This window comes from Alnus glutinosa, chromosome 7 (genome assembly GCF_958979055.1).
Source record: "Alnus glutinosa chromosome 7, dhAlnGlut1.1, whole genome shotgun sequence".
Classification (NCBI taxonomy): Eukaryota; Viridiplantae; Streptophyta; class Magnoliopsida; order Fagales; family Betulaceae; genus Alnus; species Alnus glutinosa.
The window spans coordinates 7,749,284-7,771,324 of NC_084892.1; the positions used below are offsets into that span (position 1 = coordinate 7,749,284).

The 22,041-nt window shown below is 35.1% G+C and overlaps 3 protein-coding genes and 1 non-coding gene across 4 annotated transcripts; all 4 read left to right on the top strand.

Annotated features, from left to right (window-relative positions):
- Positions 1-32: 32 nt before the first annotated feature.
- On the top strand, positions 33-8,565 carry LOC133873481 (DNA polymerase delta small subunit). The gene is made up of 15 exons (XM_062311180.1): positions 33-189; positions 470-599; positions 2,047-2,153; positions 2,254-2,380; positions 2,997-3,104; positions 3,855-3,970; positions 4,144-4,227; positions 5,312-5,380; positions 5,469-5,540; positions 5,623-5,714; positions 5,835-5,962; positions 6,212-6,313; positions 6,436-6,503; positions 7,104-7,170; positions 8,243-8,565. The coding sequence occupies exons 1-14, from the start codon at positions 124-126 to the stop codon at positions 7,161-7,163; spliced, it is 1,329 nt and encodes a 442-aa protein (XP_062167164.1). The 5' UTR covers positions 33-123; the 3' UTR covers positions 7,164-7,170; positions 8,243-8,565.
- An 801-nt stretch (positions 8,566-9,366) lies between these two features.
- LOC133874166 (uncharacterized) lies at positions 9,367-11,631 on the top strand. Its single transcript, XM_062312014.1, has 2 exons — positions 9,367-9,775; positions 11,411-11,631. The coding sequence occupies exons 1-2, from the start codon at positions 9,371-9,373 to the stop codon at positions 11,498-11,500; spliced, it is 495 nt and encodes a 164-aa protein (XP_062167998.1). The 5' UTR covers positions 9,367-9,370; the 3' UTR covers positions 11,501-11,631.
- A 3,738-nt stretch (positions 11,632-15,369) lies between these two features.
- Positions 15,370-15,441, top strand: TRNAC-GCA (transfer RNA cysteine (anticodon GCA)). The gene has a single exon. It is a non-coding gene; the product is annotated as a tRNA-Cys (tRNA).
- Positions 15,442-15,516: 75 nt separating this feature from the next.
- On the top strand, positions 15,517-20,849 carry LOC133872896 (probable protein phosphatase 2C 68). The gene is made up of 4 exons (XM_062310539.1): positions 15,517-16,387; positions 17,837-18,201; positions 19,898-20,134; positions 20,240-20,849. Exons 1-4 carry the CDS (start codon positions 16,081-16,083, stop codon positions 20,486-20,488), a joined length of 1,158 nt encoding a protein of 385 aa, XP_062166523.1. The 5' UTR covers positions 15,517-16,080; the 3' UTR covers positions 20,489-20,849.
- Positions 20,850-22,041: the final 1,192 nt, after the last annotated feature.

Consider the following 22,041-nt stretch of genomic DNA (forward strand, 5'->3'; position numbering starts at 1 on the left):
GTTGTTGAGCTTGATCAAATGTTATACCCTTGTTGTAATAAATCTTAGTAAGTACATACAGAGGCTATAGAGCTTTGCTGATGAGCAAGTAGTGAATTTTGGTATACTTTCTGGTTTCCCGCCATGGAGGCCATGGAAATGGAGTCAGAGAGGAGTCTCCGGAGAAAACAAGCTACCTATACCTCCCTAGTAAACACCCTCCTCTTTTTGTTTTACTCAATTTTAACTCCTATCTCAGTACTTCCAACCTTGCCTTCCGTTTGGTTGCTGAGAAACCGTGGAAAAAACAAAAAGAAAATGAAGTCTTACCTAGGCCAACTACAATGGTTCTTAAATCTCCAGCCCCTCGTGGCTATTCTTTGGTTTCAAATAACCCAGACTGTTCCGTAGATTTTCTTATATTCGATGACGGTTTTGACAAATTATTATTATTATTTTGCGATTTTGAGTTTGGCATTGTTGATTACAGGACGAGCAGTTTCAGATTCAGAAGGAGACGTACAGGGGCCAGCAGTACAGCCAGATTTACTTTGCTCGTCTCCACGTGATGCGAACCCTTCTCCGTTCCCTCGTTCCCAATTTGAAACCCCATTTACCCGGTAACTTTTGCTTCTAAATCTTCCGGAAATTTATAATTTTTGTGCAATCAAAGTTGGTTTCTTACCTTTTTGTTCATTTTGGCATTCTGGGTACTCTCTTGTTTTAATTTTTTATTTCAATAACGTACATTGTTACTTTGACTCGGGGTTTTAGGTTTTTATTAAGACTGAAATTTAGGGTTTAGGTTTGGGCATCTTGTGACTTGTGAGGGTTTAGGTTTTGTTTTAATAACCCTTGTTGGGTTTTATTAGTAATAGATGTGTTATGTCATATGTGGTTAATGTCAGCGTATGGAATTTGGGAGTGCTAGTTGGTTCTGAATTTGATATATGATGACTTGGAAGTTACTGTTTAATTGGCACTTTTGTGGCTGATAATTTTGGGTTTTGTAGTTATAAATCATGAAGTTTTGGATTATTTGGTGAAATATTGTGTGTGCGCGCGCGCGTGTGTTTATTTTATTTTATTTTATTAAGTAATAATACCAGTGCCACTAAGCACACATGAAGTATGTAAAATGAGCAACCTAACTAGAAAGAGCAAAACGAAAAAGAAAATCACTAAAACTAATCGACAGAAGAGACACATACGCCGCCGTCCAAGGATACAAAATTTCAAAGAACATAGAAATAATATCCCCTATAAACCTCTCCCTATCCTCAAAATTTCTATCATTTCTTTCCATTAACACCAAAAGAAGCCAAAGAAGCCAAAGAGCTCTATAAGAATTTAACCTTGAATAAACCTCTTTTGGAAGGATTCCACCACAGGTTATCTACACATCCTCTTCTCACTTTACTGGAATGCAATACCTGAAAAAAAGAGGCAAAGCCATCAACCTCCCAATCATGTGCCGCTCTAGTGAAGCTCACATTTCACTGGTTGGAATCCAAAAAATCTAATTTATTTGCAATAGAGGCGTCCTTCTCACATGTAAGACCATCTAAAACCAGAAAAGCTACCTTTAGAGTCATTCCCCACACCACTGGTCCCGCCAGAAGCTAATCCTGGACCCATCCCCCACCTCAAAACTAGTAAAGCTGGAAAGTTTATCCCACCTTTTCGTGATATTCTTCCACAACTCCACCCCAAAGACTCCTGTGGGCTCAAGAGAGCACCACCCTCCTCAAAAATATTGTGTTTTCGAGAGGGGAATTTGTGATTGAAAAATTATTGAAGTCTTAGGGTATTAGGAAATATAGGATCCTAACACCCACTTTTTGCTTACCGGGTTCGTTGGCTCACAGTAGCTAACATTTATCAGGTGAGAATCGAGGCCAAGGGTTTATTGTTCATTTTCTGGGGGCATATGAGAATTTGTTCTTTAGGTTCTGATCTGGTACTAAGTCCATAATCTCAAATTGGTTGTTTGTGAGGTTTGACAAGGTACTAATTAGATAAAACAAGGAGTAATTTAGCTATGTCTTTGGTTTTGTTGGGTTGCAGTTTGCACAGTTTTGGAATTGGAAGAGGGCAAGGAATGTGTCATTGTTGGAACTTTGTACAAGCACATGAAACTCAAACCTTGCGTTCTTGATGAGTACTCCAAGGAGGTATTATGGTTGTCAATAAATTAGTTATATTTTATATCTTTCTTTTTTCATGATTGAGATTGGAGTTTTAGAAGCAAAAGCTTTTAATTGCAATCTGCAGAGATCTGCGGCTCCACTTGTCAAGCCTCATAATTTTATGCACCCAGATGATAAACTGGTTTTAGAAGATGACAGTGGAAGAGTTAAGCTTGCTGGGAGTGTGCTCTTACCATCCATATATGTAACAGGTTTGTGTCATTAAAAACATATTCCACGAAACTAAGAAAATTCTTGTCAGGATCTGATGTTAGTTCACTAGTTTGTTTTTAAGTTGAGAAAAAATGGGAAGAAGAAAACCACATTTTGTATGGAAATGAATTGCTTAAGCTTCTTAGACCCAGTGTGCTTTATTTCATCTTTAGTTGCATTTGGGTCAGTTTTCTAGAATTCAGGTTCGCTTCTTGGTGGAGTCAATCTATGTGGGGCTTAACTTATGAAGTCTATTGTATTTACTACCATTGAATGCTCCTTATTGCTAGCCTAATGAATGCAGCTTCTGTTGAATGTTCTCTGAAATCATCATATACTTCTACTTGATCTAGGAGTACAATGATTGGATGGTTATGATCAAACTATGTGTAATGCATTATCAAGTTCTTAATGCAATTTTGACCTCTCTACTTATTTGTGTTTAGGAATAGCATTGAGGGATCTACTGTTTATTCTCATTTTCTGAACTTTCTATAAAATTTGAGCTTGATTTTTTTTTTTTCTTTAAAAAATACGATGTGTTGGACTAAAAACTTTTACCATCATTATCTTTCTAAAGCATGTTTATTTGCATTAACATGATACATGCGATAGGCATTGTTGTTGCTTTGCATGGAAAGGAAACTGGAGCTGGTGACTTCTTGGTGGAAGATGTCCTAGAAGCTGGCCTAGCACCCCAGATAGAGCTTCCCCTTAAACCAAGTATGATCTGATTTACCTTCCTCCCTTTTTCTTCTTTATATTTCTACCTTTAAGTAAATTATTTGTGTTGGTGACTTGTATGTCGGTCAGACACATCCTTCTGAAATAATAAAAGCAAATAAAATCATGGAACTATTGTGCATTATGCATCAAAGATCAAATATATAAACAGGCATTACTTTGTGTTAGTTATTCGTTATACAAGAAAAATCCACTAAGAATTTGAGGGCAGAAGAGAATGATCGGGGTTTTTAATAGTGATTTTAATCAAACTCATACATTTGTTAATAATAGCCATCATCTATAAAATAAATCATCTAAGTGCACCATCTTGTGGAACTTAAAAGCAATCGTTTAACTTGTATTTTCTTTTCCATCTTAAATTTTCCTATAATGTGTGTTATTTCTGTTTACTTGGAAGTGATATTTAGGCCTTTTGCTCCTTATGTTATATTACGAGAAACTAGTCTCTTTTGACTTTTATCATTATTTGAGTACGTTGCTTGGAATATGTTTTACTATTGGTTACTTCGACGAAATGGGAATTTTGATAGCATTGGCGGAAGTTTGTGCAGGTATATATATAGTTGGAACTTGGAACCCACATATACCTGACTAAATTTGGCTAGTACACGCATGAACATCCCCTTCTATTGTGTTCCTAATTGAAGTTATCTGAATTGTATCTGCAGAGTTAGCACATCCTTTTCTCTAAGCTTTGCATTGATTTCATTAATTTTGAATGTACAGGAGAAGACAAGTATGTCGTCTTTGTGTCGGGGTTAAGTGTTGGGAGCAGCACTTCTAATCCTCTCCAGTTTCAGCTTCTTGTTGATCATATAACAGGACATTTAGGAGATGAGAAGGTTCTTTTTTTTTTTTTGGGGGGGGGGGGGGGTGGGGATTAATAAAGATGAGAAGGTTCATTTTGTATTTTCCTTCAAGCTTTATGCTGGTTGCTTTTTGGTTGATTGTTGCTTGCTTTTTAAGTGACAAACTGTCGTAAATGGCTAATTTCATAGAATTATCAACTGAACAGGAACAAAGCATTGCGGCAGAAATAGTCCATATTGTAGTTGCAGGGAATTCTATTGAAATTCCTAGTGGCCTTCTTAATGGACAGGTAATACGTTTATTATTTTTGGTTTCTTCTATGGGTAAGCTTCAACATTTTCACTTTCTATGATTCTGTTCTGTAATAATCACTTTCTACCGTGCTTTCTGTTAATATCTTTGTTATTGTGATTGTTAGAAACAATAGATTCTAGTATATGTGCTTGAATTATGACTATGATTTTTAATTTAATTGTTTTTGGGAGAAAAATAAACAATGACCTCTTTTCTGGGTTTTTTAAAGTAGCAGTTATCCACCTCATGATTTCTGGTACTGTGGTATTTCTGCAATTTCTGCATAGACTTTCACCTATCTTTCTTCGCAAGGTTTTCATATAATTTTCTATTTTAGTTAAAATTGACTAGTAGGTCCACTAAACAGTTTAGAGGAAAATAAAAATTAGATGGCCATATCATAATAATATGGGTCTTGGTGTCTCGGCTGTTTGTAGGGTTTTATCTTCTGTTTTGTTTTGTTTTTTTTTTTTTTTAATATTTTTTGCTTGCTCGTGTTTGGTTTCCTTTGTATACTTCTTGTATGCTTAGGGGCGCCTTACGCTTTTTATATATTTCTTTGATTACCTATCAAAAAAAAAAATTAATGTTTGTAGCAAGACCTAAAAGCGTGTTAGAATTATATCATAAAAACCTTAGGAAAGGCTGGTTTGATTTGTCCTTTGGCGTTTTTCCTTTTCTCTTTTTTTCTTCTGTCAGTCTTTGCGTGGCTTCTTAAAAAATGTTGAAGTTTAGGACAGGATCTCTCCTCCTAAGACCCTACTTTGACATGTTCATCCCTGGTTATGGCCTTTGTCTTTGTCTGTCATTTTTGTCACCAGAAGTGTTATTCTAGAGATTTAGTTGCTTGATAACTTGCAGAAGAAATGTCTTGCATATGAATTGATAAATTAGTTATGTATCCTTGAAAATGTCTTCTAACTTATTTTGATAAGACTAAAGAACGAAATCCAGGATTTCTCAGTTTTGTTTCTAAAATGGTCAAGAATGAAAGCTCTAATCATTCTAAGATTCTTTGATACACGACAATAATCCATTATTTCATTCTCCTTAATGGTTGTTTTATTCAATATATGCAGAATTTAGCTTCTAAGGATCAATCAAGGCTGTCTGAACCAGTTAAAGAGCTAGATATCTTACTGACACAGGTTCTTATCAGTAGTTTGACTGCTAAGTTAGCTCCTTTTCTGTCACCTCGTTGTGAATGGAGTTTCTTATATATTCACTTATTCCTAGATTGCTGCAAGTTTGCCTTTAGATATCATGCCAGGACCAAATGATCCGGCTAACTTCTCCTTACCTCAGCAGGTTTATTCTATGCCCTTGAAAGCATATATACATTACTATCATCTGCATCAATTGATTTGTTTCTTATGTATTTTCTTTTCAGTCATTGCATAGATGCCTTTTCCCTGGGTCTTCAGCTTATAACACTTTTAGGTCTTGTACCAATCCTCATTGCTTTGAGCTTGACAATATCAGGTATTGGTCATGGTTTGGTAATAAAGCACCCCTTCCCCCAACCACCCACAACCCCCCCCCCCCCCCCCCCCCCCCCCCCCCCCCCACATCCAAAAAAAAAATGACATGCTGTGTTTTCAGATTTCTTGGAACATCAGGTCAGAATGTTGATGATCTTGAGAAGTATTCAGAGGCAAAGGATAAAATTGCATTCATGGAAAGGACATTAAGGTGGAGGCATTTGGCGCCAACAGCACCTAATACTCTTGGTATATCTAGAATACATTCTGCTACATGTTTATTCTTTTACTCGTATAATATGCTTGGTCGTTTGGTTGCTTGGCTCCAATAATTTTTATAGGCTGAACAATGACTAATTTGAAAAAAGACAAAATTATTCACTGAAGAAATCAGGAGAATTGATTGATTGAATTTGAAAATTTGAACTTTTCATGAGATTGTGCATGAGTTTCTGTTTGTATAGCTAAATTAGCATTCATGTTGCTATTATTTTCCAGGGTGTTATCCTTTCACGGACAGGGATCCTTTCTTCATTGAGAGCTGTCCTCATGTTTACTTTGTCGGAAATCAGGATAAATTCAAAACTGACTTAATAAAGGGTAACTTGTATTCAACTCATAATTAACAACTAAATCATTACCATTTACTACTATGTTACTTTTCAAGCCCCTGGGAAAAAAATCCATTAAATATTAACTTTGCTCGTAACTTCCAAGCGCAGGATCAGAAGGGCAGTTGGTAAGACTCATATGCATTCCTAAATTCTGTGAGACTGGAGTTGCTGTTGTGGTAAGCTTTTATATCAGTATCAGGGTGCTGAAAATTTTCAGTGGCCTAGCACTAGACTAGAAGCTTTAAACATGTAGACTCATATGCATGCATGCGCATGTGAATTTGTATTGTCTCTTCTGATCATTCAATGCCTTTAATCCCTTCCATAATGTAAAGATAAAAACACTTCAAAGACAAAAAGAGAAATGGAACTTGTGCTTGATGTCAATCCATTTTGCAAGATAGAAGCATTTTAATAGTTCAACCTATGAGCTAGGTGTGTCTCTTTTTGTCATACATCCATGCTTCTTTGACTGAGCCTATGTTATGCGTGTAATACTGCTTAAAATATTAGAGGGCTGATTAATTGATGTGATCTGAAATTATGCCTTACACTATAGGTATCATCTTCTCCAGGATATTAGTATGTTTAACTAATATTAACAGTATATCAAATGTCAATGAATTATTAGTGGCTTTCAAAATTACGTTGGGAAACCGAGGTTCTTCTTTACTTACAGTTTTGCTTGAATTGCATGATCTCAATTTGTGATTAGAAGGCTTCATATGGTAATATTGTGCATACATGCTTACATCAATAATATTCCCGTTTTGCAGCTGAACTTGAGAAATCTTGAATGCCACACTCTTAGTTTTGGGACTGAATTCTGCTCATAAGCACATGGTATGATGTTTTATTTGTATTTAGAGCTGTAGATGTACTAAAAGTTTAATTTTGATTCATTCTCATAATTATGAATAATGTTGTTACTAGATTTTTATTATCAAAGCACATCGCAATCCTTCATGTTTCTTCTAATATAATGGTTTGATGGAAAATGTCATAAGTGACCTGATAAGGGGCATTGAACCACATGGGCTAGTTTTTTAATGATGATATAAATCAATGTTCTTCTATCCAATTTTGTAATTTGACACATAACTGAAGGTTACCAGACTTATAAAGCTGCTTATAGCTGATTGGGGCTTGTAACCTTGTGGGTGAAAGGAAATCCTACATATCTACAGTAAGCAAGTGTTTGTTTGTGCTTGTCTCACATTATTTTTTCAAAGCATACATGTTAATGACAGTGAGAAACTCAAGAAAAGAAGAAAACTAATTCAGGAATTAGTGAAAATTGACTGGAGTCTAATATATATTTATACAGCCATACATAAAAATGTCTCAGAAAATTTTTGCTTCTTTTTTTAGTTATTCTTCCATATTTGAAGAAGACATTTCTAGAGAACAACAAATTGGTCCTTGCAATTCTCTCAAATTGGGTATGATGAAGTCTAAGGAAAATAGACATTTCTCTCCTGTAAATACCCCCCGTAATCGTGTTTGACTGTCAAGTAGCCGGACAAGGATCCTCCTCGGTGCAAGTGAAATAGAGAAGAGTCATTTTACAGTCAAGATTTTATTTTGTTTTATTTCATGGTTTATATGATGCCACACCATTTAAATTTTTTAAATAACTTAGCAACATATTTTTCATATAACATCATGTACACCGTTGAATAAAATATAATAAAATTTCAACCATAAAAAGGCTTCTCTCCATTTCAATTCTATTCCTAGCCAATGTGGAAATTCTGCCATCTTAAATCTTTTGACCTTCTACCAATTTAAACATTTTGACCTTCTTCCTATCAATCTCCCCTTAATTTGTTAACATGATTACCATGGACAGAAAAAATCTGCAAATCTAAATTGTTTTGTTAGCTGTTAACGTTCTCTATCCAATACCTCACAGGTTCTTACAAGGTTAACTTCTGGATGCAACCATCTTTGTGGAACCCTCACAGTGAAAGCCAAGGAGTTGGATCTCTGAAGTTCATGACCGAACGATTTTCTTCCCCTTACCCATTTCTAATTTCGTTATCTTTTGTAAAATATTGTAGGGTTTCCTTTATATTTTTGGCCTGTTCGTGTATCTTAGTATATACCATCGTACGTTGTAGCATAGGATACATTCATGTTTTTGTCCGCCAATGATTCTAGAAATCTTTTTCATGAATTCTGCATTAATACTTCGTTCGTTTCGTGTAAAATTTTTTATGGAAAATGTTTTTGGCATTTTTTTTGTGTCTGGTGAGGTCGAAAATAATGGTCAATGAAAATTATTTTCAGTTTGACCTTAAAAATCTTTTTAATTTTTAGAAAACGATTTAAAGTTTTAAAAATTGTAAATTGTTTTATGAATTTAAACTCTTCATTCTTGTATGCACATTTGTGGGAATCTGCCACTGCTGGGCATTGAAGTTTGTTGGTAGTTCGAATCTACCGTTGAAGATTCTCGAATTTTGATATTTGATTGTCGGAATTCGGCGGCACAAGCCGGAATCTGAAATTTTTTGCTGGATTTTGGCCAAATTAGGCTAGATTCAGCCGAAATTGGCTGGAATCCGGCCATTTTGGCCAGATTCCGGTCGTAATCTGGTTTGCTGGAATTTGACGATGGCTGCCGAACGTCACCGAATTCCGGCGGCAGTTGTCAGATTTCGTTTTATGCTATTGGTGACTTTTTTTTACGAGGCAAATGTCAAAAAAATATTCTCAAAAAAATTATTTCGTTAAAAATATTTCGCATAGAGACAAACGGGACATAAATGTATTGTTTTTCCAACCATATTCCTCGTACTACACGTGAAAAATAAAACAAATGACTTTCCAAAACCCGTAAACCATCTTGCGGCCCAAAGTCCAAGCAGATCCAGCATGTGTTAGTGTCAGCAACAACATGGGCGGTAGGCGCCATTCGGCGATAATAGCTGTTTAAGTCCTGTGCTCTTCCCAACGGCTATATTTTCCCCATTCTAATTATTCAAATCATTTGCCTTCCCAACGGTCCAATATTTTCCACATAATAAGACGCAAACCCATGGTATTAGTCTTGCTCACTCTCTACACTCGCACTACCATTTCTCTCTCTCTTTCTATAATGGACTCTGCTAGCGCTGCCAACGTTCAACATGTGAACAAGAAGTCCTCAGATGAGTTGCTCAGTAAGTTTGCAGAACTGGGTTCGGATTCCGCCGACGAGGCACCGGCGAGGAAGGAGTTGTTAAGGGTGTCCAAGCGCCAGAAAATTAGGAGCAGGATAGTAAGAGACGGTGATCAATGTGAGAGCCCATCGAATGGTAGCACCAGGTTGTCGGAGAGGAGGTCGCTTCTTCCTCTGGCCGCCACAAGGAGGTCTGCATTGCTTAGGCAACTTGGCATTGGGAGCTCACAGTTCAGGGCAAGGGATATCAAGAACAAGTCCCTCTTGGGAACCATCGAGAAGGTGAGATTATTCTTTAGATGCTATTTTATTTTTTTATTTGTGGTTTGTTTATAATTTTTTAGATGCTATTTTATTTTTATTTAATTGCTCTTAATCCGGATTCTCCGTTATTAGATTGTTCGAATTTTACAAAAGTTGAATAGAAATTGTAGAGCCTACCTATCCCGAAAAGGTGGGTTCTACATCTCAAACAAGTGAGCCTCGACCGTCTAAATTAGGACAACCAAATAACAGAATACATATCCAATTGTGGTTTTAGAAAGTCATTTGTTGATATTCCATGAATTGCTTGGAAGGAATCACATCGGTTTCAATTAAAATGATGAAAGATTGTAGAATTGTCTTGTTAATCAATTAATCCAATAGCATGATTAGGATGTTCGGCCTTTGCACTCAAGCCAATAGCCAAAATTTAACCTTATATTGGGGTTTTAACGAATCTACCTTATGTAAAATATATATAGAAGAACTTTACTTATAACTCCTGATCTTTCGTTACTTTTGAAATGAAGTATCCAAACTTTAAAACGTGTCAATTTAAAGTATTCATCTTTCATTTTTTTTTTTCAATTTTAACTATTCGGTAGAATTTTCCATCAAATTCAGTCAAAATTCTCAAAATACCCCTCATTTTTTTTAGGGAAAAAAAAAATTGTTAGAATTTAGGTGTTGGTAACAATTTAACGGAATTTGCAAAAATACTCATGCCTGAATCTTTTATTTTTTTTTATAATTTTTTTAAAAATAAAAAAATAATGGTATTTTGAGAATTTTGAGAGAATTTAACGAAAAAATTTCTAACGGATAGTTGAAGTTAAAAAAAATTGAAGATGTATACACTAAATTGACACATTTTAAAGTTTAAATACCTTATTTCAAAAGTAATAAAAAATCAAAAATTACAAGTGAAGCCTTATTGTGTTGTCGTAGGTCATTCCTTTCATTTGACCTTCTTTAAAAAATATGCTAAGATTAACTTTGTACCATTATCAATAGACATTTTCTGTGGAAATTTTCGTTTTTGCTGAAAGTTGGTTCCAGCCTAATTAAGCTTTATTATTATAAAGGATTATTTTATGCTGGGAAATCTTGACTACAACCCTTATAAATTCACGCAATAATCTACACGAATGTCACGTAATATAGATGATAATTGGTAAGCTAGATTTTTTATTTAATTATTTCACCAATTAATATGAACCGCCACATTGATTTGTAAATAACTTTATAGTAAAAATTGTACTACCCCTAACAACAATTTAATTGTTCATGGTATAACTACAAGTTTATAGCTGCTAATACTTGCTATAGTTCGGGTAGTAAATATTCAACAAAAGAAGTATTTAAGAAAATTTTCAAAGTTATTGGACATACAAAAGGATGAGAGTTCGATTTCCGAAATGAAAATCCCCAATCTTATTAGTATTAGACGTCTTGGGTTTCACTCATGCCATGATGGAACTTGATCAGATTATGACTTAATTAGACATAAGAGAACACCTGCAGTTCTTACCGTCTAGGTTGTGTCGCTCCGAGCATGTGCTATAGAAGGACATTACCTTGTAGTGATGTCATGTCATTGTTCTTTCCTTTACCTCATTTAACTTCTTTCTTCTTCCTCTCTAAATTTTGCAGACATGGCGTAAAACTATAGAAGGGGCTTCAAAAGTTTTTATTGAGAAGCATTACCACCGGCATAAGCGTCTGATAAATGACATTGTCTAGGTTGAAGCTTTTTGATGTGGCATTGCTGCTGCCTTGGGAAAGGGAAAATGGCCTTTGTACATTGCCATTATATTTACTTATCAGTAGTATATAAGTATTTCTTTTCATCTATAACGAATATTTCTTTTCTAGTCTAGGTCAATTTTTGGTACCGTGTGAACGGCGCATTCTTTGATTTTTTTACGCTTGCCAAGAATATTGCAAAACAATTAAAATAAAGAAATCCTTCCAGATGGTCTTGCTCTGATGCTTATGTCAGTTTCTAAAAAAAAAGTATGCTATATACATAAAATATTCAGTCTTTCGCTTATACTTGGGGTATAGGCCTATTTATAGACAAAGACACGTAGTCAAACCTGAATTAAATTTTTACTCCCACATAATCTAAAACTGTTTGGAGTTTTTGAACTGTTGACTAGATTCTTCAAAGAGTCTTTATCGGATCCGGTTTGAGACAATTACCCTAACTTAACTTGGAATACGATTATTTTCAACGGCCGCAATCGGGATAGGATTATTCCCAAATTTTCCCATCTATAATTGCATGGTTGAAAGATTTGCAGATGATAGTACTATGAAGTGTGAACTGATGTTCAAGAAAACATCAAGTGTGAAAGACAAATGCGACTTGAGAGGTGTCTGTCTAGATTGTCTAGTGGGAATATTCTTTTCCCCATAACTGAGATATCTTCATCGAAATGGATTTCTGCAGACTAAAAGGCTGATGGCCAAGATTTTCACTCTGTTTTGTTGCACTTTTTTGGTACATATCTACTTATTCACACGGTGATCAAGTAAGATCAAGGAAAGAGACGACATTTCAAAAGATTTTGATTGGAAACATTGGCTCGGTTGAATTGAGTATCAAAAGCAAGCATTTTTTTAGGAGTAATTTTTTTTTAATAGTAATAAAATGTGATTTAAAACTTAAAAAAATGTTTGTAATTTTTTGTATGGAAAAGTATTTTTTTTATTTGAATAGTAATAAAAAAAATAATTAATGTGATATAAAAAATGAAAAAAATTTAAATATTTTAAAGTTGATTTTTTTTTTTTTTTTTTTTTTATTTAGAAAAAGTGAAAATAATGGAAGAAAGACGAATTATATATCAAGCGGTGCTAGTGCTGAAATACATGCGTGTATGTTGAGTGGCGAGTGCTTTTGGAAAAGATGACGATACCTTCAACTTTTCACAAAGTCTTTCTCAGACACGGTTGAAGAAAAAACAAAGGACAACTACTTCAAAGTTCCAAAAGTGCTTTTTAGTGAGCATTTTTTTTGTGTTTTTTTTTTAAAAGGAACTTTTTGGTGAGCATTGATTAACACCTTCTGGACCCAAAGAAAAAAAAAAGAAAAAAAAAAAAAAAGGGTCCCATTGTCCATCTTTGACTGTCGCACATAATTGGTAATGTTGCCTCTTCACACTCATTTATTATATTTTCATTTCACATTAATTACGTGACGTATTTTAAGTAAAAACTTCACTTCCACTTTCGGAAGTATAAGTGGTTTTGCAGTGGATTAAGATTCCCTATAATTTTAAAGAAATTTTAAATTCTCAAATTATATGAATTTTTCAGCCGTTTTTTACATTGAACGGTGTAAAAAAATGCATCGAACGGTGTGAAAAATGATACATATTAAAAATATGATATGTTATTAAGGTAACAAAAAATAAATCATTTCAAAAGGCTTTTTTCTTCATTTTTGAATTTACGTTCATAATGTGATATAAAAAAAGAATTGTGAAATTAAAAAGAGTTGAAACATGATATACTGACATTGCAAAATTTTAAATTACAAAACTACTTATACTCCAGGAATTAGGGGTGTAAGTAAAATTTTTTCTAAAATAAATAAAACAAAATAAAAAAAAAAATCAGTTAAAATACTTCACGAGTAGATTTAGACAATAGATGAGAGGGATGAAATGTGGAGAGTGAAGTTCACAATTTATTGGGTTGGCAGCAACAAATCTTTATTGCAACTGTACCATCTGTACCCCCTTTGGGATTAGATTAGATAATGGTAGGTGAAGTGGATAGTGAATGCAATAACAGCAGCCTTGTGACACATCAAAAGTCGATTCACAGGTCGCATGTGTTTTCCCCTTTCGTTTACCAAGGAAAACAACCACTACTAATCCTGCCTTTTTTTTTTTTCTTTTTTTTCTTTTTTTTTTTTAAAAAAATCCTGCCTTTAATTCATACAAAACAGGGTGTGCAATTGCTAGCCACACCTACTCAATCACACGTGTCCTATACACCTAGTTACAACGCTTCCCGCGTGGCTACATCGGGCAAGATAATTTGGTAAGCATATGCACATGATGCATTGCCAAAGAGAAATCACATGTTTACGATTTCTATATAACTCTAACAACTTAACCATTGAATCTATTTTCTACGTTTGCGTATTACATATTCAATTATTGATTTTTTTTTTTAAAAAAAATTGTTTAAGTTATACAAAAGTTATATAGAAATTGTAAACGTATCATATCTCATTACGAAATACTAAAGAGTAATGCTATTGCTCCCCATACCTAGCACTTACGTACTCTTTCCTTACACTCTTATGTTGCATCCTTACTATTCCGCAAACGAATCCTCTCCATTTCATTTGAAATGAAGATGAATCGGTTAGTTATAAAACATTTTGTCCCTTATTTTACAATTAACTAGTTCCCCTTCATTTCATTTGATTCATTCCCTACTCTTTCATAGCTCATGACCCTTTAAAAAGCAATCCAAAAAATAAAGTATGCAAACAAACATGGTCTCATATAACCTATATACAAAATTTTGGTTCCATATGCATTTGGTCTAAATTTACACTAGAATGGATGATATTCGGGTTGTAACCAAGTTTTATCTCTTAGACTTTACCGATCATGAAAACTAACAATTGAAAATAGAATGTAAACATTATGAGCATAATGTAGATCAATATTCATATTTTTAGGGATTGCCAAATATGTTTTTGAATTGTGCCTACGATTTATAAGGACAAGGAGAATAATTGTCTACCAACTTGTTTAACGAATTATTGTATTTGTGCTTACTATTCATTTTTCTATCGTAACAACATAACGAGCATTTTAACTAAAAATATATTCAAAACTAAGCTTCACAACAAAATTCAATATGAGTTTATGACTAATTCTTTGATGTTGTACATCGAAAGATAAATTGCTGCGAGATTTAGTATACATTCAATCATAGATAGTTTTCGGGATTTAAAAGAACGTCCGATTCTATTTTGATAGGTAATTAAATCAAAAATTGAAATATATCAAGAAACAATTATTTTGTTTATAATATTTTGCTTATATTTTCTTAACACTTAATGCATATTAGTTTTATTATTATTATTATTATTATACATTAATTTAATCTTCAATCTTAATATATTTTCCATCCATATTTTGACAATTTATCTTAAAATATTTCACATTCATGTTTTGTCCCAAACAATAAGAATCCTGGCTTTGTCCCTACAATTATACACCGATGTGGCACTGTTATGTCAATCAAAAAACTTGCAGAAATCCTCTCTTGATCGATGCCACCTCAACCACCACGTAAGATTAATCGAGAATACCCCTGGCGTTTGGTGTGGGTGACCAACCACTCCTTTACCTTGAAGGACATAGTTGGCTACCCAAAAAAGAGGTTGGGAATATATATTTTGGATTTGACGTAATACTGCCACGTCGGATTCAGACATAAGCGGGTAAGCAAGCTAGGCGTATTTAAACTGTACTGCTAGCATTTTTCAGTAGTAAACAAGAGAGAGTAGCAGACAATTTCTGTTTTAATATGTCTTATCGAAAGAAGACAATGTTAGGGATACATGAGAACAAGAGGGGTCCATAGCTCAGTGGTAGAGCATTTGACTGCAGATCAAGAGGTCACCGGTTCGAACCCGGTTGGGCCCTCTTCTTGTTTGTTTTTTTATTTTTTATTTTGTGTTCGGACCCACTTAATCTGATACAATATTGGCGTTAGGTGTAATCAAAGAGTGCGTCCCCTGAGCATTTTAATTAACAAAAGCATTTTCCCAAGAAATACTCAGTTAATTGGCATCTGCTCACGCGGTTTCGTCAACTTTCCCTTCTCTTCCATCCATCACTTCCTCTCCTTCCTTTTCCCCTCTGTAAAAACCTCTCTCTCTCTCTCAAACCCGAAACCTAGAATTTCACACTTCCCCTCCACCACAAAGACACTCTACAACCACAGATTTCGCCTTCCGTTTCCGTTTCCACACACACACACACGCACACTCTCTCTCTTTCGTATCATATTTTCCTCATTAACTTTCATCAAATTTGCAGTCTTTAATTTCATTGCCTGTTGTCTCTCTCTTTACGCACTTTGATCCATCACGCACTCTTCTGTACCCATTGTCTCAATTCAAAACAAAACAAAAAAAAAGAGCCTTCTGGGTCTATCCCGTCTTCACAAAATTTCGGACTTTTTTTTTTAACAAAATCTCATACCCATCTGTTTTTTTTCGCAAAATCTAATCTTTGTTTGCTTCTGAATTCTCTGGGCTTTGCTGGTGAGGGAAATGAGGGATGCTCTCGTGGCTGGCAAGGATGGCCTCAGCGTGTTGGAAGCCAGTAAGACGGTATGCCCGTATGAACAAGGATGATAGTAATGACGCTGATTCTTCTCTCGGAGACTCGCTCCTATGGTCCAGGGACCTCGAAAAGCACTCCTTAGGCGAGTTCTCCTTCGCCGTAGTCCAGGCCAACGAGGTAATCGAGGATCAGAGCCAGGTCGAGACCGGCCAAAGTGCCACCTTTGTTGGCGTATACGACGGCCATGGCGGTCCCGAGGCTTCTCGCTATATATGTGACCATCTTTTTCTTCATCTAGTCAGTGAGTTTTTTGGGTTCCTCTAGAATACTTTGTGTTGTTTTAATTTATTTGTTTGTTTAGTATACAGTATATATTTATTCTTATTCTAGTTTATATGTTTGTATTGTGATTTCAGTTATCTTAGTTTTAAACAACTTTGCTGGAGGAATTTGAATATTGGTTGTTTAATAATATGTTGTATTTTTATGGTGGGTCAATGAGTTTTGAATTGGGGTTAGGTCGTTTTGGTAGGAATTTTTAGCAAAGCCAGTGTATGGAATTTATGGTGAATGAACAAATTTGCAGGATGAATCTGAATATTGGTTGTTCGACAACATAAGGTATTTTTGTTGGCAGGTCAGTTGATTTTTGTACTGGGGGTTTGAATGGTTTTGGTAGGAATTTTAATTAAAGCCAATATATGGAATTTATGGTGAATTGTATGTGTTTGCTTGTCTCCCTGCTTGGTGTGTGATGCAAGGTTGTTGCGATTGTAAGACTTAGTTTTTGCGGTTTATTAGTGGTGACTGGAATGGAGGACTTAAGTTGTTGGGGGTTCGTATGGTTGTACAAAAGTAAATCATTAATTGGTTTCCAATTTTGTAAAATTAATAAGATCTTGTTTTCCCTGTAGAATTGTTATAGTTTATTGTGGGGTATTTGGAATTTAATGCTGAGACCCCTTGCTGCTTGGTCCACATACATAAACTGTAGTTCAATTCAATATTTATTGACATTTCTTAAAGTCACTACTGATGGATTCGGAAAATAGCGCGGTTATTTCAATATACTGAAACTCCTTCCATGCATGCTAACACACTTTTAGACTTGTAAAAGTAATGTAAATGCTGAAAATGTTGAAGAAAGCATCTGTTTTCAACCCCATGTGAACACTTCTTTTATTGTGTTGGTATATACGAACCGGAGAAAAAGGAAAGAAAAGAAAATGCTTATCAGGAATTTTAGTCTTTCTTTCCATTCTTTACAGAATTTTTTTTTTTTTCATCATCCAAGTTTTCAGTCTGGCTTTCATGTATCCATTCTAGTCAGGATTTTTTCTGTTATTGAAGGGTCAGATTTAATTTCCTATATAAAAAACTTGGGTTTCCTCATAAATGGCTGTTTGGGATATTAAGATGGTATCGCATTTGCTCTTCCTTTTGGATTGATATGGTTTACAAAATTGAATTTGCCAGTTTTTGATTTTTGTTTTCTTGGTATATCTTTGCTAATGATAGTAACCACTATTTTCTGCTGCCTAGTATTATTGAAACAAGGGATTTCATGTAAACATAGACAGAAATTTTGTCAACCTAGGCAGTTTAGATTGTGTTCCAATGTTCTGTCAGAAACCTTGGGTTGCATTACATGTTTATTTCTTTCATAGTTTCTGGGGGTCACCCTTTGTATCTTTATTAATTTTAGTTTGTTCTGAATGTCCAGTGGTGAATCTGATTTATTGTTTTACAGAGCTTGCTCGAGAAAATGGAACCATATCTGAAGATGTTCTCAGGAGAGCTTTTTCTGCAACTGAGGATGGGTTTCTCACTCTTGTGCGTAGGACATGTGGAATAAAACCACTGATGGCAGCAGTTGGCTCTTGTTGCCTGGTTGGGGTCATCTGGAAAGGAACATTATATGTTGCCAATTTGGGTGATTCTCGAGCTGTTATTGGTTCTTTAGGTAGATTTAATAAGATAATTGCTGAGCAATTGACCAAGGATCACAATGCAAGCATGGAGGAGGTTAGACAAGAACTCAGGTCCAGGCATCCAGATGATTCACATATTGTAGTCATGAAGCATGGAGTATGGCGTATCAAAGGCATCATTCAGGTTTGCTCTTACTTTCTATTGTTACCTTCTTACATGGATTTCTGTTTGCCGCAGTAAATGTACATTACTTGTTGTTTCTGAAGATATTTTATTGGAAGGATTCCTGTTTCTCCCAAGTGACTGCAATTATGATTTTTTATTTTTTTAAGTTGGTAATTTTTCCAGTTACCTTGCCAGGACTGTTTGCATACTTAAACATTGTAGTTCTGTATCACTTGCACACATGCTCCCATAACACACATGTATGTGCTTGTGGATGAATATTAAGATGCACTCCGTCTAAATCGAGCCTTATTATTGACTACCTTGAGTCTCGTGCATTAATTATGGTTCGCAGCAAAATAAACTATGTTGTTGCCTTTAAGACATTAAACTGTAATTATGTTGTTATACTTGTGTTTTAACTAAGGAACAGGACATCATCATTGTGCACCCTGGGCATATCTTCAGTTTGTGGTGATGCAGATTTTATGGAAACCATTGGCATTTTGGTGATGGACATTGATCGGTTCAAATAGATTACAAATTGAACTAGGCTTACAGGAAAAAAAAAAAAACCTCTTTGTCTATTATAGCTTTCTGCCTTTTATGGGTTTCAAAAAGCCAATTTTAGGTTTTATTGCTATCATTATTCCTTTTCTTTTACAAGTCTATATTCTATGACATTTGGACATACATGAATAGCTTTTTAGGATTTTTTTTTTTTTTTTTTTTCCTTCCTGAAGGTTAGTCCGAATGGATTCTATGGTTATTGTAGCCATCAGTCATGTAAACAAAAAATCATTAAAAATTCGCAAAGGCGCAGCCCAGGTTCATAGTAAGATACAAGAGGTACACCCAACTAGAAAAAGAAAAAAGATCAAAAAATTATGAAGTTAAAAATATTAAAATAGTCAAAGGCAGCTATCCAGTAGTAAAGAGTATTGAAGAAAAAAAGTCTTTAGTTCCACCACCGCCCTCTTGCGGTCTTCAAAACTTCGATCATTTATTTCCCTCCAAAGACACCACATTAGGCAGCACGGAACTATCTTCCACACTGCTGCACTCTTAAGACTACCAATTTGCCCTCTCCAACATGCGAAAATGTTACAACTCGTCTAGGAATAATACAAGCTAGCCCAACACGACTGAATATAGTATTCCATAAGGTACTAGCAATTTCACAATGGAGTAAAAGATCATCTATGGTCTCCCCACTCCTCTTGCACCTACAACACCAATCAACCATTATGACATGTCGCTTTTTTAGGTTATCCATGGTGAGGATTTTCCTCAGAGTAGCTGACCAAGCAAAAACGCCACTCTCATGGGACATTATTCTACCAAATACTCTTCCAAAGGAAATGAGGACTATGACACTTGAGTGTTTTGCAATACTTGGTTATGTTGATTGTCTTTTTCTGCTCCAAACATCATTCTACTCCCATTTGAAGTTTTTTTTTTCCTTTTTTTTAAAAAAATAAAAATAAAATAAAATTGGTTTATACTGTTTCAGATGTTATGGGAGCTATGTGAGATTTTTTGTTTTTTGAAATTAATATTCACCTGCATGCGTTGGGGGAATTTTTACCTTTTTTTATTTCTTTGATTAGTGGTCGTTTAGGAAATTATTTGCCTGCAACATTGATAAGTGACAATTACTTTCCTTGTAACTATTTAACTTATTTATTTTTTGTGCCCTCTGCATTGGTATCAGGTATCTAGATCTATAGGTGATGCATACTTGAAGAGGCCAGAGTTCTCTCTCGATCCTTCATTCCCGCGATTCCACCTTCCTGAACCTATCCGTCGACCTGTGCTGACATCAGAACCATCCGTTTGTACAAGAGTTTTGCAACCAAATGATAAATTTATCATATTTGCATCTGACGGACTTTGGGAACACATGACAAATCAGGAAGCTGCTGAGATTGTGTATAAATACCCACGAACGGTATGTTTTTGTTTTTGTTTTGATGAATTGCTTTCATCATATTTTTCCCTTTTCTCTTCGAGACACTGAATTCTCTTTTCCCTTCCCCTCTTCCTGAAATGTCAGGGAATTGCGAGGAGACTTCTCAAAACAGCTTTAAATGTGGCAGCTAGTAAAAGGGAGATGAGATATGACGACCTTAAGAAGGTTGAAAAGGGTGTCAGGCGGTTCTTTCACGATGATATTACAGTTGTAGTCATCTTTATAGACCACGAGTTACTGGGTAAGAAGATATCTGTGCCAGAGCTATCGGTAAGAGGGTTCAGTGACACTGTTGGACCATCAAATTTTAATGTTCTTCAAGGATTGATGTGAATGCATTGCCAGGTCCATTAACTTAAATAAGTTCCTGGTAACTTGAATGGCTCTCGGTATGGTATAAGAAGACAAAGCTCAGCTAGTTCTTTAATTTCTCATTCCACATTTTTGCAACATCTTATCGTTGTTTCTTCAGCCTTCTTCATTTTGTCCTTCCCAAGTTTCTTTTACGGCAAGCTTGAATCTTATTTCCCATAGGATATGCACCCGTTGGATAATATTTATAAGGAAAGCTACTGATTTTTCTTTCTTTTTGTGGGGGTTCTTAAGTTGGGAGTCTGTATACAGTTGTGCAATTATACAAATTGTTTGAATAAGTTTGTTCTTATTGAACATTGATGAGGTCTTCTTCTGTACATGTTGAACATATCTTAATATTTGGGCCCATCTTCGTGTCGTTTTACAATGCATCAAACCAAGGTACTAAAACCTGTTGATAGCAAACAGGTTTAAAGGGTTATTTGAACCAAGTTACTCAATTTTGGCCATCTTATTACATTAGGGGTGACAATTTGGTTTTATGGGTCGGGTTTGTGTCTAGTCGACATCAACGCATATACAGCCTATTTAATTAATCGTGTTAGGCCCATTAATCTTGACATGACATGTTTAAGTAAATGGGTGATACAACACAACTGGTAGAACTCATTTAACCAACAGATGTAAATTGTGTTAATTTAAATTAACACAACTCAATTTAACTATTGCTTTTTCCCGCAACCACCCGACATATTTGGCGTGCTCTAATTGAGATTGTACAATTGGAAGTTGTGGGCGGCGTACAAGGAGAATGAATAAAGGAGGAGGGGAGGGACCTGAGATTGGGATACGTAGTTGCAATTGTCACTTTTTTACGGACACGGCAAAGGTAATCATTTAGAGAAGAGAAGAGGGAAGGGTCCGAAGGGATTGAAGGAAGGCATTTTGAGAAAAATTAGAGGGTTTCAAAAATGGTTAATATACTTGAGAGTTTTTAAGTGTAAAAATGTAATTTAATTATACGTGTTATGCAGGTTGAGTGGGTTGATACGAATTTGACGTGTTTATTAATTGTCTTTTATGGTTTCGTGACGACTTCTAATTGAAACACGTGTTTCTTGAATATTGTGTTTAATAGAATGTAAAAGACAGGACTTCTTCTTCATCTTTCTTCTTTTTGGTCTTTTTTTGGTTGTTCCATCATGCGAAGCTAGGAAAAGGGGTTGTTGTCCTTGTGATATTATTTAAAGTGCAACTTCCCCAACCACCTTAATTTTCTAGCGGCAAAGAAACAACATCAAAACTCTCAAATCAAATTTCCCCGTGAACTGTTCCTTTTCAGGACTTTCTCCTTATTCTTAATATTTTTTGGGACCAAAATTTGTGGTCCTATGTTTGTATTTTGATGTAGTTCTAGTCACTCTCTTTTCTTTTGTCCATCACCACAAAACGGATGCAAGTCTGTTGAAGACCTTGAGGTCAGGATTCGACCGTTACAAACCCTAAAAATATGTAAAGATCATTTTTTTTTTTTCCGAATAGCAAAGAACAATGCACATAAAAGGTATAGA

Excerpts from the sequence above, each read along its gene's own strand:
- LOC133873481 (XM_062311180.1), top strand. The coding sequence starts at position 124 with ATGGAGGCCATGGAAATGGAGTCAGAGAGGAGTCTCCGGAGAAAACAA. Across the intron at positions 6,314-6,435 it reads CAAAACTGACTTAATAAAGG|GATCAGAAGGGCAGTTGGTA; the intron begins GTAACTTGTATT and ends TTCCAAGCGCAG. Across the intron at positions 6,504-7,103 it reads AGACTGGAGTTGCTGTTGTG|CTGAACTTGAGAAATCTTGA; the intron begins GTAAGCTTTTAT and ends CCCGTTTTGCAG.
- LOC133874166 (XM_062312014.1), top strand. The coding sequence starts at position 9,371 with ATGGTATTAGTCTTGCTCACTCTCTACACTCGCACTACCATTTCTCTC. Across the intron at positions 9,776-11,410 it reads TCTTGGGAACCATCGAGAAG|ACATGGCGTAAAACTATAGA; the intron begins GTGAGATTATTC and ends TAAATTTTGCAG.
- LOC133872896 (XM_062310539.1), top strand. The coding sequence starts at position 16,081 with ATGCTCTCGTGGCTGGCAAGGATGGCCTCAGCGTGTTGGAAGCCAGTA. Across the intron at positions 16,388-17,836 it reads TCTTTTTCTTCATCTAGTCA|AGCTTGCTCGAGAAAATGGA; the intron begins GTGAGTTTTTTG and ends ATTGTTTTACAG. Across the intron at positions 18,202-19,897 it reads GTATCAAAGGCATCATTCAG|GTATCTAGATCTATAGGTGA; the intron begins GTTTGCTCTTAC and ends CATTGGTATCAG.